The sequence below is a fragment of the Myotis myotis genome, unplaced genomic scaffold (assembly GCF_014108235.1).
Source record: "Myotis myotis isolate mMyoMyo1 unplaced genomic scaffold, mMyoMyo1.p scaffold_m19_p_2, whole genome shotgun sequence".
NCBI classification, from domain to species: domain Eukaryota; kingdom Metazoa; phylum Chordata; class Mammalia; order Chiroptera; family Vespertilionidae; genus Myotis; species Myotis myotis.
Genome location: NW_023416324.1, coordinates 212,172,847 through 212,188,679, shown reverse-complemented (window position 1 = coordinate 212,188,679; position 15,833 = coordinate 212,172,847). Strand labels below are relative to the sequence as shown.

At 46.6% G+C, this 15,833-nt stretch overlaps 1 protein-coding gene and 1 long non-coding RNA gene across 2 annotated transcripts in view; both read left to right on the top strand.

Moving 5' to 3' along the window:
• Positions 1 to 393: 393 nt before the first annotated feature.
• On the top strand, positions 394 to 1,646 carry LOC118675898. The gene is made up of 3 exons (XR_004973967.1): positions 394 to 453; positions 1,146 to 1,244; positions 1,377 to 1,646. It is a non-coding gene; the product is annotated as an uncharacterized LOC118675898 (long non-coding RNA).
• Positions 1,647 to 5,391: 3,745 nt separating this feature from the next.
• LOC118675896 (SH3 domain-binding glutamic acid-rich protein-like) overlaps positions 5,392 to 15,833 on the top strand; it is a 28,473-nt gene continuing 18,031 nt past the window's right edge. Inside the window, exons 1-2 of the mRNA XM_036348816.1 lie at positions 5,392 to 5,595; positions 13,783 to 13,968. Coding sequence (XP_036204709.1) covers positions 5,551 to 5,595; positions 13,783 to 13,968 — 231 coding nt within the window. The 5' untranslated portion in view covers positions 5,392 to 5,550. The remainder of the gene's footprint in view (positions 5,596 to 13,782; positions 13,969 to 15,833) is intronic.

Below are 15,833 nucleotides of genomic sequence, written 5' to 3'. Positions count from 1 at the left end.
AATGTTGCGATCCTGCTGGCTGAAGCCCGCTGGACTAAAGCAGGTTTCTGGGGTTTTGTTTAGCTTCTATATTTGTTACATAGTTGCTTAGAGTTGCAGCTCAGAGGCCTGCAGTGGCAGGCGGGGAACGTTGGAGTCCTCCGTCACTGAAGCAAGCAAGCCTCATGTTAGTTTCAAGCTGCCTGGCTGCCAGCCGCCATCTTGGCTGGCAGTTAATTTGCATATCGCCCTGATTAGCCAATGGGAAGGGTAGCAGTCGTACACCAATTACCATGTTTCTCTTTTATTAGATAGGATGATTTCTTAAGAATTTCTTAAAAAATATATTGTTGTTTTTTTTCTTTTTTACAGAGAGGAAGGGAAAGGCATAGAGAGTTAGAAACATCGATGAGACAGAAACATCGATCAGTCGCCTCCTGCATACCCCCTATTGGGGATGTGCCCGCAACTAAGGTACATGCCCTTGACCAGAATCGAACCTGGGACCCTTCACTCTGCAGGCCGACGCTCTATCCACTGAGCCAAACCGGTTAGGGCTCTTAAGAATTTTTGATGTTCCATGAAGCTCAGGTCGGTGATATATGCTGCAAATATTTCCTCCAGCCAATTACCTTTTAATTTTGCTGACAGTGTATTTTGATATTTGTGTAGTCACATTTATTGCATTTCCCCCGTATGGTTTGTGCATTGGTTTTCCCGTAATAGGGGCAGTGCCCATTTCCAAGCAGACCGTTTCATTCCAGCGTTGTAGGGGTGGGCACGGCAAGGCTTTCCCTTCACGTCACCACCCCTTCCACCCCTTCCTCCATCTGCTGTTCGATTGCCCAGCCTCAGTTTCGTCGGTCCTGTGTTCCTACAACCTTAGTTGGTGAGCTCTCCTTATCGGATGGCTGGTGGTGTATATTGGTTGTTGGGGAGCATCTCCAGGTAGACATGCATTAGACAGGTGTCACCCTAGCCTTGACATTCATGGAGAGATGGCGAGTTCATGGCTGGTGGTCTGCCCAGGACAGTAACAAAACCAGCAGTTTACTGTGAAGGGACCATCCCAACACTGGCTCTCAGGACTGGAGGAACCTAAAAGATGGTGGTGTCTCAGAGCTCCCTTTCCCGTATGAATGGTCTCTCCCTGTCTTTTTTACTAGCTTTTCCAGCCTTCTCTTCTGCCTTTGAAAGGGGTGCGTCCATCTCAGATGGAAGGAAGAGAGGCCTTGGGGGTACAAAGTTGAAGAACTGCCTTTTAGGTATGGTGGTCACCTCCGTCCTGCTACATACCCAACATGCGTTTCTTTCTCTGTATTAGTTTCCTAAGGTGGCTGTAACAAATTGCCACAGATCTGTGTGGCTTAAAACAACAGAAACGTCTTCTCTCACAGTTCTGGAGGCCAGAGGTCTGAAATCCAGGGCCATGCTCCCTCTGAAGGCTCTTGGAGAGAATCCTTCCTCCCTCTTCCAGCTCCTGTTGGCTCCTGGGGCTCCAGTCGCTGCCTCTGTGTTCACGTGGTGTTTTCCTCTGTCTCTCCATGTGTCTTCTCTTCTTACGACGACACCAGTTCCTGGATTTAGAGTTTACCTGAGATCCAGGATGATTTCACCTCAAGATCCTCAACTCGTTTCATCTGCAAAGACCCTGTTTGCAAGTAAGGTCACTTTTTGAGGTTTTGGGTAAACATGAATTTTTTTTGTGGGGACACTATTAAACTCACTGCAGTTACTGTGTTGGTCACTACTGTTGTTCTACATAATAAAAATATGCCTTTATTTCTGGTTTTATATTACTCATGAAGTTAGGTAAATCAAAACATAGCATCTGGTTTCATTATTCATGAGACCATCTGAGGAGCTCTGTGAAGCTTGGAGCCAGTACCTCATGCTTTAACGTTCAAATGAGGCCAAATCCTCCTTTCATAATGTACACATATATCAGATCTTGCTGATGTACAGTTTAAATATCTTAGAGTTTTGTCAATTATCTATACTAATAAAAGGGCAATATGCTAATTAGACTGGGTGGACCGGACATCTTCTGGTCATCCTTCTGGACAAAGTCACAGTGGCCGGGGCTGAGGCAGAGGCGATTAGGGGCAATCAGGCTGGCAGGGGAGCAGTTAGGGGTGATCAGGCCGGCAGGGGAGAGCAGTTAGGGGCGATCAGGCAGGTGAGCAGTTAGGAGCCAGTGGATCTGGATTGCGAGAGGAATGTCTGACTGCTGGTTCTAAACCGGCAGTTGGACATACCCCGAGGGGTCCCAGATTGGAGAGGGTTCCCCCCCGCCCCCCTCGAGCACAAATTTCATGCACTGGGCCTCTAGTCTATACATATAAAAGCCTAAGTGACCAGTCCACTAGTTGACTGGTCGTTATGATGCGCACTGACCACCAGGGGGCAGACACTCAATGCAGGAGCTATCCCCTGGTGGTCAGTGCGCTCCTACAGCGGGAGTGCTGCTCAGCTGACCAATGGGCGCCAGAGGCCAGGCTCATGGCTGGCGAGTGCAGCTGTGACAGCATCCACAGTGGAGCAGCAGTGAGCCTACTGAGTGGTGGCGGCAGGTGCAGCAGGGCCGGGATGAGCTGGAGTGGTGTGGTACCCACCTGGGCTCAGGCTCCTCCCTGGCTGCCTGCCGCTTCGCGCAGTACTACATCCCTTGGGTGATGTTGGACTGCTGGTTTTGGCCGACCTTGCAGGCCACTCTGAGGGACCCCACCAGTGCACGAATCTGTGCACTGGGCCTCTAATACCTCAATAAGGCTGGAAAAAAGGGAAAATTCTGTTAAAAAATTGGGTCAAGCCAAGACCGGTTTGGCTCAGTGGATAGAGCGTCGGCCTGCGGACTGAAGGGTCCCAGGTTCGATTCCGGTCAGGGGCATGTACCTGGGTTGCGGGCACATCCCCAGTGGGAGATGTGCAGGAGGCAGCTGATCGATGTTTCTCTCTCATCGATGTTTCTAACTCTCTATCTCTCTCTCTTCCTCTCTGTAAAAAATCAATAAAATATATATATTAAAAAAAACACGTATTAAATAAAAATATTTAAAAAAGAAAAAAAAAAGAAAATAAATCTCAAAAAAAAAAAAGAAAAAAAAAATTGGGTCAAACCTGAAAGTATTGTTCTCTGACTTGAACATAAGGACTAGGGATGTGAAAGGGTTAGCCTCCTGCGTCCCCAGTGGATCAGGCAGCTTATTTCTGAAGTGCATCTGCTGCCTGAGAGGCATTGAGCTTTATTTTAGGACTCCTTTGGAATGTTTGGTATTCCTGTTAGTTATCTTGAAGCTCATTGGTGCCCCTGTAATAAATTAAAAGACCTTTCAGCTAGTTTTTTCAAATTTCTAATTTGTACATTTTCATGGCATTATTAAAAGGATAAACTTCTAAAAGTAATTCATAGTGAAAAAAGGGAGCTCTGGGAATTTGAGGGTAGCTTGTCAGGAATTTTTCTGGTGTGGTGTGGAGATGAATGTGTTTAGTTCAAGTATTGGATCCACCATTCACTGTGCCCAGCAGCTCCAGTTCTGAGTCCTCATCCGGAGGAGAGACAATCATAGAGGCCAGTTTTAGGGTGTTTGTGCGGATGAAGGGAGTGGTTTATGCAAAGCACTTAGAGCAGGTCTGGCACGGGCACACACCTACACATTGTTAGCTATCATTTCAAATAAGAAATTAATTTCTGAGATCATGCAGATGTGGGGGGTGTTACTACTGAAGGCAGTTTTGCCTTATGTGATCAGGGGATGTGTATTCTCTAGGGCACATGAAGATCCAGCTATAGTTCATGTTACTAACTTACAAAGTTAAGAAGTATGCATTGCTTATTGCTTTCTTAAATAATGTCTGGAGAAAAAGAACATGCTTAAGTGACAAATGTTAAGACCAAGGTGTTAAAATACATTTTTTTTATGTTCTTAATGATTTTAGAGAGAGAGAGAAAGGGATTCTAGATTTTAGAATAGAGATAGAAACATCATCAATTGGCTGCCTCCTGCATGATAACCTCCTCTGAGAATTGAGCCCACAACCCGGGCATGTGTCCTGACCCCAACCACCATCTCTTGATTCCTGGGTTGATACTCTACCACTGAGCCACACCGGCTGGGCAAAAAAAAAGTATTTCATATGACAAAAATCTTACATACTCATTGTAGAAATTTTGAAAATAAAAGAAAAGCAACAATGACCTATGATCTATGATAGACTTTAAAGTAAAATTTACACAGCTAATGTCTTAAACTTGGGGCACCACTAATTATCTTCACCCGGGCCTGCTTTGGGGAGTAGTTAACCTGGCATGTCGAGTCTCTGGTTACATTGCGGTGGAGTCGTCTCACGCATGCGTCCTGATGTAAATGACTCTGAGCTATATGCCAGGGACAGGGAATCCTTTCACATCCAAGGCGCCCGCCTGGGCGGGAGGAGAGCAGGCCCCCAGGCCTCCGGGGCTTTGGTGAAGGGGCCTGGCTGAGGGTGCGTAAGCCTGACATCCCTCCCTGTCCTAGAAGCCAGTGCCCCCTCCTCCAGGAGGAGCAGGGGACTTCAAAAATAAGAGACTGGGTTATCCAAGAGGAATGGATATCCCCCAGGGGGCCTTTGCCTCCAATGCCCCTGATCTGGCTGTTGAAACCCATCAGAAGAGTTGGCGCCTAGCATCTGGGCTTTGCTGGAGTTTAAATTCCTCCCACTTTGAACATAAGTAAGTGATCTATCTACATAAGATGGATAGGGCCTGTTACAAACAGATCATTTACACACCCACCTTCTCCCCCCCTCCTGCCCCTGCAGGGTGAGGACAATTTGTTTGCTTGTTGAAGTGCTTGTACCGACCGGCCAGCCGCCTCTCCCGGCCTTGTCTGGGATGTCAGTGAAACCTTACCCGTCCACGACCTGTCAGTTTCTGTTCTTTAAGAGAAACAGGTGGTAAAGGGACAAAGTGGAAAGGGGCCACTCAGGAAGAAATCTATTGTATGACAGCTCACCGGCTTGCTTTCTCATCTGCCAGACCCCTAAGGGAAGGAAGCTGTGCTTGCTTTGTTTGAAGGCCTCTGTGGCTATTCTGACCTCCCCGTGTGCTTGCCAGCAGCTCTGTACACAAAACCCTTTCCGAACCCGGAGCCGCTGTGTTCTGGGCCTTTCCAGCCCCCACCAGCGCCTCCCCTCTCCCTGCCGCCTCCGCCCCGCGCCCCACCCCCCTCCATCCCGAGGCATCTGTGCCCAGGGCTCTGATTGGTGCGCAGTGCAGCCTCGCCTTTTAGGGACTGTCGTCGGGCGTTTACAGTGATAAGGGAAAGGGTCCAGGGACTGCTTTTATCAACCAATCAAATATTTTCCTGACTGGTCCCCAAATATTCCCGGGCCAATGGCAGGGACAGGCCGGGATGCCTGGGCCGCTCGGGGAGAGGCCGAGCTTCAGCTGCGGCAGGCGGGGCAGGGGCGCAGAGGAGCGCGGAGGAGCGCAGGGCCGGCCAGCCCCGCCCGGCGCGCGCTCAGGATTTGTCTAGCGCCCCGCTCCGTCACGGGGGTGTGTTGGGGGGAGTCCTCTTTCCGGCTGTCGAAATGGTTATCAAAGTGTTTGTTGCCACATCTTCTGGGTCCATAGCGGTAGGTGTCGGATGGGATGTGTGGGCGTGTTTCCTAACCCGTTTTCCCGGGAAAGGCGCGGGGCGCCCCGCGCGGGCTCTAAGTTTCTGGGTGAGGGGGGAGCCAGCCCGGCTCCGGGGAGCCGGGGAGCCTGCGCCCCTGCGTCCTGCTCTTGTGTTGAAGTGTGTGAAGTGTGTAAGCTGGTTCGAGAAGAGGCACGCGGGAGGGGGCGTGCTTGATTCTAGGATGTTTATCAAGTGTGCGTGTCCTGTTGTGTCGCATATATTCTAGAATCAAAGATTTTTTTGTTTTGGTGTGGAGTGTTTTTGCCATTCATCCCGCAGGATCGATAAAAGTTGCAAAAAAATATGACACATTGTGTAACATATTTGGAGCTAGGAGAGCCAGATTCCTAAAATGACTCCTGGGTGAAATTACTTGTGTGAGCAGGAACCATACCGAAAGTGTACCATTAGCGTGTGTAATGCTATTATTTGAGGAAGATGATGTCACAGCGGCAGGAGCAAACATCGCTCAGGCCCCAGTTTTAAACGCTCTGGGCATCCGAGCAGACCCAACATGAGCCCTCAAAGCCGACTCCTTGCATTGCTTTTTCCTCGGACCGGCTGGGAATCGCCCCTCCGCCTGTCCAATCCCAGCCTTCATTCTGGGCGAGAGAGACAGACCTGCCTTCAGACACAGGGCAGCGGACGGTGATTCAGGCTTTGGTACCGACATTTCCGCCAGCATTTTAGCAGAAGTTTGGGAGGCTGTGGAGAGAAAAGGGTTTGATTAATCCTGAGAGTTGGAGACCAGTGAGGGGGTGTTTCCTTTTATATCCAGGTCGCTGACATCTCGGGGCAGCTAGGGTTTCAGGCTCACGCAGCGGGGACCATACCCCAGGTGAGCCGCTGGCGGGAACAGTTCCACGGGCAGCTGGCGAATGCCACCACTCCGAGGTCACTGTTTCCAGAGAGGGCGAGCCGAAAACCAGAGAAAGGAGCCGGGTATCTGACTGGTCAGCAAGTGTCTAGTGATTTCTAGAACATCTTTTAACAGAAAAAACGAGGAGAAGTTCCAGATGTAAAAACTGCAAAACCTTCCGTGGCTGTGGCTGACCTCAGAAACTCTTGGTTGACCTGCAGTGAGCACACATTTTTGGATTATTTAGGTGAAACGAATTTTGGAGGAAAATGGTCTTGGTGGGCTCTAAACTTGCTGTTGATATTCACTGCTGGACACTTTATCACTGACCTGCCAGCTTCTCATCTCATGTAGACCAGGTCATCCTTCCGGAGACAGTGAATACACTGGTGGGTTTTTAGGGTTATTTGATATCCTACGTTCCTGAAGGTTGAGCTTGATGTAGTTAGCCTCGGAGGGCCTGGAGGGGTATCGTTCATTCCAGGATCTTGGAAAAGTCAGGTTAATTCTTGTTCCCTGAGCAAATGTTTTGGTGCCACTTGGAACCGCGTGACCTTGGGAAGGTCATTTCACCTTGCAAAGCCTTGATTTCCTTACCTGTAAAACGAGGACCTGCGTAGCACTCACCCGACAGGCTGCGAGGACTTAGGAAGTAACTTGCCTGGTGCTGGCGTGGTGTCGGGTGCTTCATCAGTGCTTACTAAGTATTATAATTGTTAGCTACTGTCATAATTATTAGCTCCGGTTAGTTAGTGCTAGAACAGTTATAACTTGTAGTTATTATAATTGTTAATATTAATCCATATTATAGTAGTTGTTATAATTACTAGTTAACGCTAGTAGGTCTGAGTCTATGATGATTATTTTTCAGAAGAATTGTCCTAAGCCACCTAAATGGAAGAATTTCTGTCTTATCCTGAGGCATGAGACCTGATTATTTCTGTGGGGTCAGTGCTAATGATTTTTCCTGGGGCGGGGGGGTGTTTCACTAGAAGCTTCTTTTAGGAGAACCGCAGGGAAGGTGCCAGGGCTTGGGCTGTGTGTGGTGCTGGCCTGTCACACCTTTACTCCTTTCTGCTTTCGCCTGTGTGTTTCAGCAACGAATTCTTGCCTGGGACCTCGTCAACAGGGCAGCAAGGCTTCTGTTACATGAATGACATAAATGAAAAATGACAAAACAAATGATAACTTCTTTATGAGGGATTACACATATAGCTCTTGGTTTTTTCTTGGTTTGTTAATCCTCACCTGAGGTTATTTTTTCCATTGATTTTTTGAGAAAGTGGAAGGGGAGAGAGAAACATCATTGTGAGAGAGAAACATTGTCTGCCTCCCGTACATGTCCTTGACTGGCTCGAACCTGAGCCAAACCGGCCAGGGCTATAGCTGTTTTAATAGTTGACATTAAAGTGAGATTGCAGGTTTTTACGGTGAGGCCTGGGGCCGAGAGCCTCGCAGCGGGAAGCCTGTGCCTCTTGTGGGACCCTCCTCCTCCCCGAAGGCCACTGCCCCCGCGGGCTGGGGGACAAAGGGAGAGCGGCTGGTCCTCACCGATTCCAGTCCGCACAGCCCTGTAACCACGGTCTTTGGGACAGACCCTCATGGTGGCTCCTGGGTTCCTCAGTCCTTCCTCCAGCCCTGAGCGAGTGTAAGAACAGTGGGCAAACTTGGCTCTTGAATTACATGGATCTGGGTGGAAGCCTTGGGACCTTCTTTAATTTGCTGATGCCTCAGTGTTGTCATTTTAAAATGGTGATCAGCCCGGCTGATGTGGCTCAGTGGTTGAACGTTGACCTATGAACCAGGAGGTCATGGTTCGATTCCTGGTCAGGGCACATGCCTGATTTCGGGCTCGATCCCGTGTGGGGTGTGCAGGAGGCAGCCAATCAATGATTCTCTCTCATCATTGATGTTTCTATCTTTCTCTCCCTCTCCCTTCCTCTCTGAAATCAATAAAAATATATTAAAAAAATAAAATAAAATGGTGATCAGAGTGCTTACCTGACATGGTGATCAAGCCAGGTAACCGGGTAAGTGTGCTGCTGGGTGTGTGGCGGAGCAGCTCCTCAGTGTGTGGCACAGGTGCTTTCCCACGATCCTCCTGGATTCTCACCAGAACCGTGAGGAGGGCGCGCTCTGTCCCTCTTGTGGGTGAGGCGGGCAACCAGCTGCGCCCCTGCTCGGACAGCACCCTCTGAGTCAGGATGGCGACGCAGGCACCTCTCACTCAAGGGCACTGTGCTTGCTGCTGCAGTACAGTGACCTCGGTTGGAAAGGCTCCTAACTGTACAAGACAATAAACAGGCGAGTGACCCAGAGAGCCCTCCGACACGTTAGTGTGACCGACGGTGGCCGGGTGACCTCAGGACAGAGAGCAACGCTTCTGTCTGAGTATTTGTAACAGGAAGGAGGACAGAGCTCTCAGAGCCAACACTGAGGCCCCAAAGGCTCCAAAGGGCACAGGCCCCAAGGACCCCTGATCCTCAGGAGGGGGCCCACCTTCATGGGGCCACCATTGGCCTGGCACTCAGGGGGTTGGGGGGGAAAGTGGGAGAGGTGGAAGGGGAGTGTGTCTGGTGAGGACTGCTGGGTGCTGTGCGTGCCCTCCCCCTGAAGCCATGAAGGGAGGCGCCTATGGGACTGATGCCTTGTCCCTGGAGGTCAGCTCAGGAGGCACATGGAGAGGAGTTTCACTTTGACGGAGGGCCCAGGGGGGCTTCTTGAACAGAGACCCTCAAGGGGAGGGCTGCAGGGGAGAGTCCCCACCGCTCAGGGTGGGCATCAGGGTGTGGGCGAAGGCCACCGTGCCAGCCAGGTGAGCGAGCTCACGCGCTCCCTACTGCCCTCTCCCCTCTTCTGGCCTCTTCCTAAGACCCGTCTCCAGCCCTGGCAGAACTCAAGGTCAAGGGCTCCAGCCAGATGCTATGCTTTTGGCCCAGTTGAAGTTCCTGGTGTTTGGGAAGTGCAGAGGGGCACATTTAATTTCTCTTCCTTTGGGCGGAGGGCTGAGAAATAGCATTTAACACAGTGTCATGCACCCAACAGTCAGTTAACTCCCCAGAGATGCAATTGCTTGTCTTTCGAGAAATAACAGCAAACAGATCTCCCCTTCCCTTTTCTCCTTCTCTGACTTCCTCACAGAAGAAACCTGTCAGGACTTCGGGAAATGTTTCTCGTCTATTAATCATGGAATCAAGTGCGATCCCTTTTCCATCCCACCGCAGTCCTGAGGGGTGATTAACAGAGATGACAATAATGTGGGGGCCTTGGCCAGGCTGATTCGACTCCTGGGAGGCATTTGAGAAGGAAGCAAGATGGGTTTGGACAGGATAAAGGATGTTGTCTTCTGAATATTAATAAAGGCAAAGCTGCCTAAAACGAAGACACCTCTACTCTTCAAACAGCAGAGTTACCTCTGACAATACCTAAAGGAATAAGCATTTATACAGCGGCAGGAGTAATCATGGCCAGGTTGGAAAGTATATCGAGAAAACGCAATTCATTAAGGTAATAATTTAGTCCAACAACCTGTCATCAGGTCCGCAGGGATTTTGTAATATTCAGAATCCAGCTGTGTGGCTGTGGGCTAGGGATTTCCTGAAGGAGGAGAAGGTCGGGGCTCCCCCAGCGCAGCCTGGGGCAGGGCGCAGGGTGGAGGCAGGTCCTCCTCAGGAATGTGCCCGAGCGCTGAGGCCAGAAGCTCACGGAAAATTCCATCCCTCCACAGCTTCCTGTGTGACTTTTATTTTTATCTTTTGTCCACGCTTGCCCCAACCTGAAATAGATATTGTGGCACAAATCTTACTGATTAAGTGTTGTATGGTGGTTAATAGCTGCCTTTAATTTATTGATCTAGTGCTTTTATTTGCAATATCTTTGTTAGGTTGATGGTACAAATGTTAATTAAAAAGCAGATGTGTGATTACCATTTATAGATATGTGTATATGTAATTTATATTAATTACATGTGTGTATATGTAATTTATATATAATTTCCTTTATGTTAAAATTTAATTTATTTAATATTAATTTTTATATTTATAATTAATGTAACATGTACAATCAAATCACCACCCAAACCAAATTATACAGTTTGTTTTTTGGTGATGATTTGATTCCAGGGCTTAAACATTCATACGTGCCTTACTTCTCCTTTAATTAAGAGATACGCTAGCTCTGGCTGGGTGGCTCTGTCGGTTGGAGTGAGTTTGATTCCCATCAAGGCATATACCTAGGTTTTGGGTTCGATCCCAGGTCAGGGTGCATGTGGGAGGCAACTGATCCATGTTTCTCTCTCACATCAATGTTTCTCTCTCTCTCTCTCTCTCTCTCTCTCTCTCTCTCTCTCTCTCTTACACACACACACACACACACACACACACACTAAATAAAAACGTATCTTGGGTGAGGGTTAAAAAAGAAATAGCACTCTATACCAGCCGTGGGCAAACTACGGTCCGCGGGCCGGATCCGGCCCGTTTGAAATGAATAAAACTAAAAAAAAAAAAGACCGTACCCTTTTATGTAATGATGTTTACTTTGAATTTATATTAGTTCACACAAACACTCCATCCATGCTTTTGTTCCGGCCCTCCGGTCCAGTTTAAGAACCCATTGTGGCCCTCGAGTCAAAAAGTTTGCCCACCCCTGCTCTATACTCAAGTCATTGATAGAATCATTCACTCTTGCAAAAATGAATAAAATAATTGTTTGGCTTCCTAATCTCTGTGAAAGGAATTGGGTTTAGCCAAAAGAGGGTTTGACTCCAGACATTGGTGTGGGAAGGGCACGTGCTTTCACAGCACTTGTTTGGAATTCTCAAAGTCTACTCTGCTGGTAAACAAGTGATATGAAAACAAGGGGCCTCATGCCCTAGAGACCATTTTAATGACTGGATTTCATCATTAGGCAATATTCAGAGGACTTAAAAATTAAGTTATTGGATATTTTCATGTAAAAAATACTTATTTAAAATTTTAATCTTAGTTTTAAAAATTTGAGCATATTTTGCCTCTATTTTCTTTAGCTTGTTCTATATCTAGTTTGTGCAAATGAGTCCTTTACATTTTTTCACCTTAAGTAAACAGCTTATGAATCTACTTAAAAATATTTTTATTGATTTCAGAGAGGAAGGGAGAGGGGGAGAGAGAAAAATCAGTGATGAGAGAGAATCATTGATCGGCTACCTCCTGCATGTCCCCCACAGGGGATCGAGCCGAAACCCAGGCTTGTGCCATAACCAGGAATTGAACCATGACCTCCTGGTTTATAGGTTGAAGCTCAACCACTGCCAGGGCCGGCTTATGAATCTGTTCAGATGAAGAGCTTGGCACAGTCTCAGGCAGAGTAGAGAGTTAATGAGTAAGTGGTGATTGAGGTTGTTACAGTCTGAGGGCCAGAGTCTGCTGTAACTCGTTTACCAGGGTTTATTCGAGAGGGCATCACACATTTCTGTGATGTGCTTTGGCTGAAGAGAGAAAACTGTAATTGTTTCTGGAAAGGAGTTCTAAGCTGTAAGGTTGGCCACCTCCACCGGAAGTCATTGGCGTGAACCAGGGGCTGAGAAAGGTGCGGTGGCCTTCTCTCTCAGGTGTGGCTTTCAGAGGTGGTGTGAGCCGGAAAGGAGCAATCTGTGGGAGAACAGGGTGTTTACTGTGTTCCGCTTGTACGCCAGCAAAAAGCCTCCTCCAGCTTTTCCCACCAACTTTTCCTCTGTCCTTCCCACCCAGTCATCTCCCCATGGGCTTCCCAGTGTCCTGTGCTAGTAAAGCTACTTTTCATTACTGTGACTAAGTGCATGTTAGTGGGGGTATGCCTGGTATTTGGGTTTCATAATAAATGAACTTTTTTCTCTTTCTTCTCTCAATCATCATTTTTCTTCATAACCAATTCTCATTTATTTTTTGGCATTAAAGCTTAACAAGGAAGATCTACACAGAAGCCATGACGAAAGCAGGTCTGTTCTTACTGGGTTGGCTATACCATGGTTTAAACATTGGTGCGATGAAAACTTCAGAAATTATGTAATCATTTTGTTTACCCTTTATACTGAAGAGATGTGGTTCTATTGTTTTTGTTGTTGTTGTTTAAATACTTTGTGAAATTATTTGTGTTGTATAGTACAGTTGGAGAAAGGATTTATTTTTGAAGATGTCCCACGAGCACTTGAGAAGAACGTATATTTTGTGGCTTTGGGGTGAAGTGTTCTGAAGATGTCAATTAAGTCCATCTGATCTAGTGAGTCATTTAGGATTGCTGTTTCTTTGCTGATTTTTTGTCTAGCGGATTTATCCAGTGATGTCAGTGGTGTATTAAAGTCCCCTACTATGATTGTACTGTTGTCGATCTCTCCCCTGATATCTTCCAGGAGTTTTCTTATGTATGTGGGTGCTCCTGTATTGGGTGAATATATGTTTATCAGGGTTATATCCTCTTGTTGTATTGATCCCTTTAGTATTATGAAGTGGCCTTCCTTATCTCTTGTTATGGCCTTCACTTTGAGGTCTATTTTGTCCGATATAAGTATTGCTACCCCAGCTTTTTTTTCATTTCCATTTGCCTGAAAGATATTTTTTTCTATCCCTTCACTTTCAGTCTGTGTGAGTCCCTTCTAATGAAGTGGGTCTCTTGTAGACAGCAAATATATGGGTCCATGTTTTTTTATCCATTCAGCCACTCGATGTCTTTTGATTGGACCATTTAGTCCATTTACGTTTAAAGTTATTATTGAAAGGTACTTTTTTGTAGCCATTTCTATTTTTTTGTGGCTGTTTTCTTTCTGAGCTTTTTATTTCTTCTTTTTATACCAGTCCCTTTAGCATTCCTTGCATTGCTGGCTTGGTGGTGATAAACTCCCTTAGCCTTTTTTTGTCTGTGAAGCTTCTTATTTTCCCTTCAATTTTGAATGATAGCCTTGCTGGAAAGAGTATTCTTGGATTCAGTCCTTTGCTTTGCATCACTTTGTAAATTTCTGTCCATTCTTTTCTGGCCTGATATGTTTCTGTTGAGAAATCATTTGATAATCTGATGGGGGATCCTTTGTAGGTAACTCTCTGTTTCTCTCTTGCAGCTTTTAAGATTCTCTCTTTGTCTTGTACATTTGCCATCATTATTATGACGTGTCTTGGTGTGGGTCTTTTGGGGTTCATCTTGCCTGGGACTCTCTGTACTTGTGTAACTTTTTTCTTCCCCATATCTGGGAAGAGAAAGGATTTAATTTATATAAATATAAGCAAAGCATTAAGAAAAACGAGTCTAATAGTTACCTGTCTCTCCTTTGACCAGATTAGGAAAAAACAGCAAGAAGTAGTGGGCTTTCTGGAAGCTAATAAAATCGACTTTAAGGAATTTGATATAGCCGGAGATGAAGACAACAGGAAGTGGATGAGAGAGAACGTCCCTGGAGAGAAAAAACCTCAAAACGGGATCCCTTTGCCTCCCCAGATCTTCAACGAGGAGCAGTATTGTGGGGTGAGTGTTTGGTTTCTTGGAAAATTCTTCTGTGTGTGTGTTTCTCAGAATTGTTTAAAGCAGATTAATTTGAGGCAGAATTTGGAGTTGTTCACAACTTTCAGTTCATGACCTATTTCTACCATCCAATAGCTGGATGATAGAGCCATTGTGAGTAAGCAGCATTTAAGATTTACAAAATGGTAGAAACAACAAAAGGATGAGTCAGAAGTTCTTGGGATTATTTTAGGTTCCTTATTTTATTTTGAAGAATTGAGGTCAGTTGTTCAAACAAAATGAGCCTTTAGTTGGCAAGGAATTCTAGTCCACCTGGCAGTGGACACATATATGCACCCACAAAAACACAGGGCAAGTTTTCACTATCATAACAAGTGATTTGCAGAAGTTAAGTCTTATTGTGGACACAAAATAAATTGGTGTAAATGTATCTAAGTAGTTTAAAAACTGTACTGGACATTCTGATTACAACAGCAACTTTCTTTTCTAAATTTATTGGTTCATTTCACCACAAAATCACTTTTTCTTTAGAGTTTACAGATTCTATTTAGTACATCAAATTGTTGAAAAGACACATTGAAAAACTCAAGGGACTTGAGAGCCTGAGAATTGGAAGTTATTTTAGGGGTCATCTAAGGTCACTGTTCTTTTTTAAAAAATCCTCACTGAGGACACGCTTTATTGATTTTAGAGAGAGGGGAAACGAGGGGGGGGGGGTCAGAGAGAGAGATATCAAGTGGTACAACTTACATATGTGCCCTGACCAGGAACCAAACCTGCAACCTTTCAGTGTACAGGACAACACTCACTCAACGAACTGAGCCACGCTGGTCAGGGCCTGCTGATCACCGTTCAGATGCAGTGACCAGGGCTCTGGAAATCAGAGGAATTGATCAGTGTTGTGCTGCTTCTCAAGGTTGGAACAGGGTGAAGGAATCTTAGCTCACCTTTTCTCTTCCTCCTACACAAACCTGCTGGTGCGTTAGGTTAGCTTCTCTTTATTATTTTGTTTCTTATCTAAAGCAGGTGTGGTCAGACAATAGCTGGAGGGCCAGGTCCTGCAGCTACCTGTTTCAGTCAAGTTTTACTGGAACACGTCCACACGGATCCATTCACCTGTTGCCCATGGCAGATTGCTCACCGAGGCAGAGTTGAGTAATTGCACCAGAGACCACAGGACCCACAAAGCCCCAACTATTCACTGTCTGCCCATTTACAGAAATGCATGCGGAACTCTGCTTTCAAGCGTGAATTGTTTAGTTTGGCAGTTGACATTAGATTCCTAGGCCTGTGGTAACAGTACCACAAATTTGGTGGCTTAAAACCGCAGAAATGGATTGTGTTACAGCTCCAGAGGCCAGAGATTCTAGATCCAGGTGTTGGCAGGGCCGGTCCCTTCCGGAGGCTCCGAGGGAGAATCAGCCCCGGCGTCGCCCGGCTCCTAGTGGCCACAGCACCCTGGCCTGCCTGGGCTTGTGGCGCATCACTTCCGGCCCTGCCTCTGTCTTCACAGAGCATTCTCCTGAGTGTCTCTCTGTGTCTGCACGTGGCTGTGTTATAAAGACAACACCTAAGCCGGTATGGCTGCCTCGTAACTAATTACATCTGTAACGATCGTATTGCCAACTCCGTCCCTTTCTGAAGTTCTGGGTGCACATGGATGTGTGGGGCCACTTTTCAGCCCCCTGCAGGGCTGCATTTCCTTGGCTGTGTGAGCTTTCTTCAGTGGCTTTGCTCAAAGTTTTGTGGACGTGGGGGTATTTTCAGTCTTTTTTTTTTTTTAATATATTTTTATTGATTTCAGAGAGGAAGGAAGAGGGAGAGATAGAAACATCAGTGATGAGAGAGAATCATTGATTGGCTGCCTT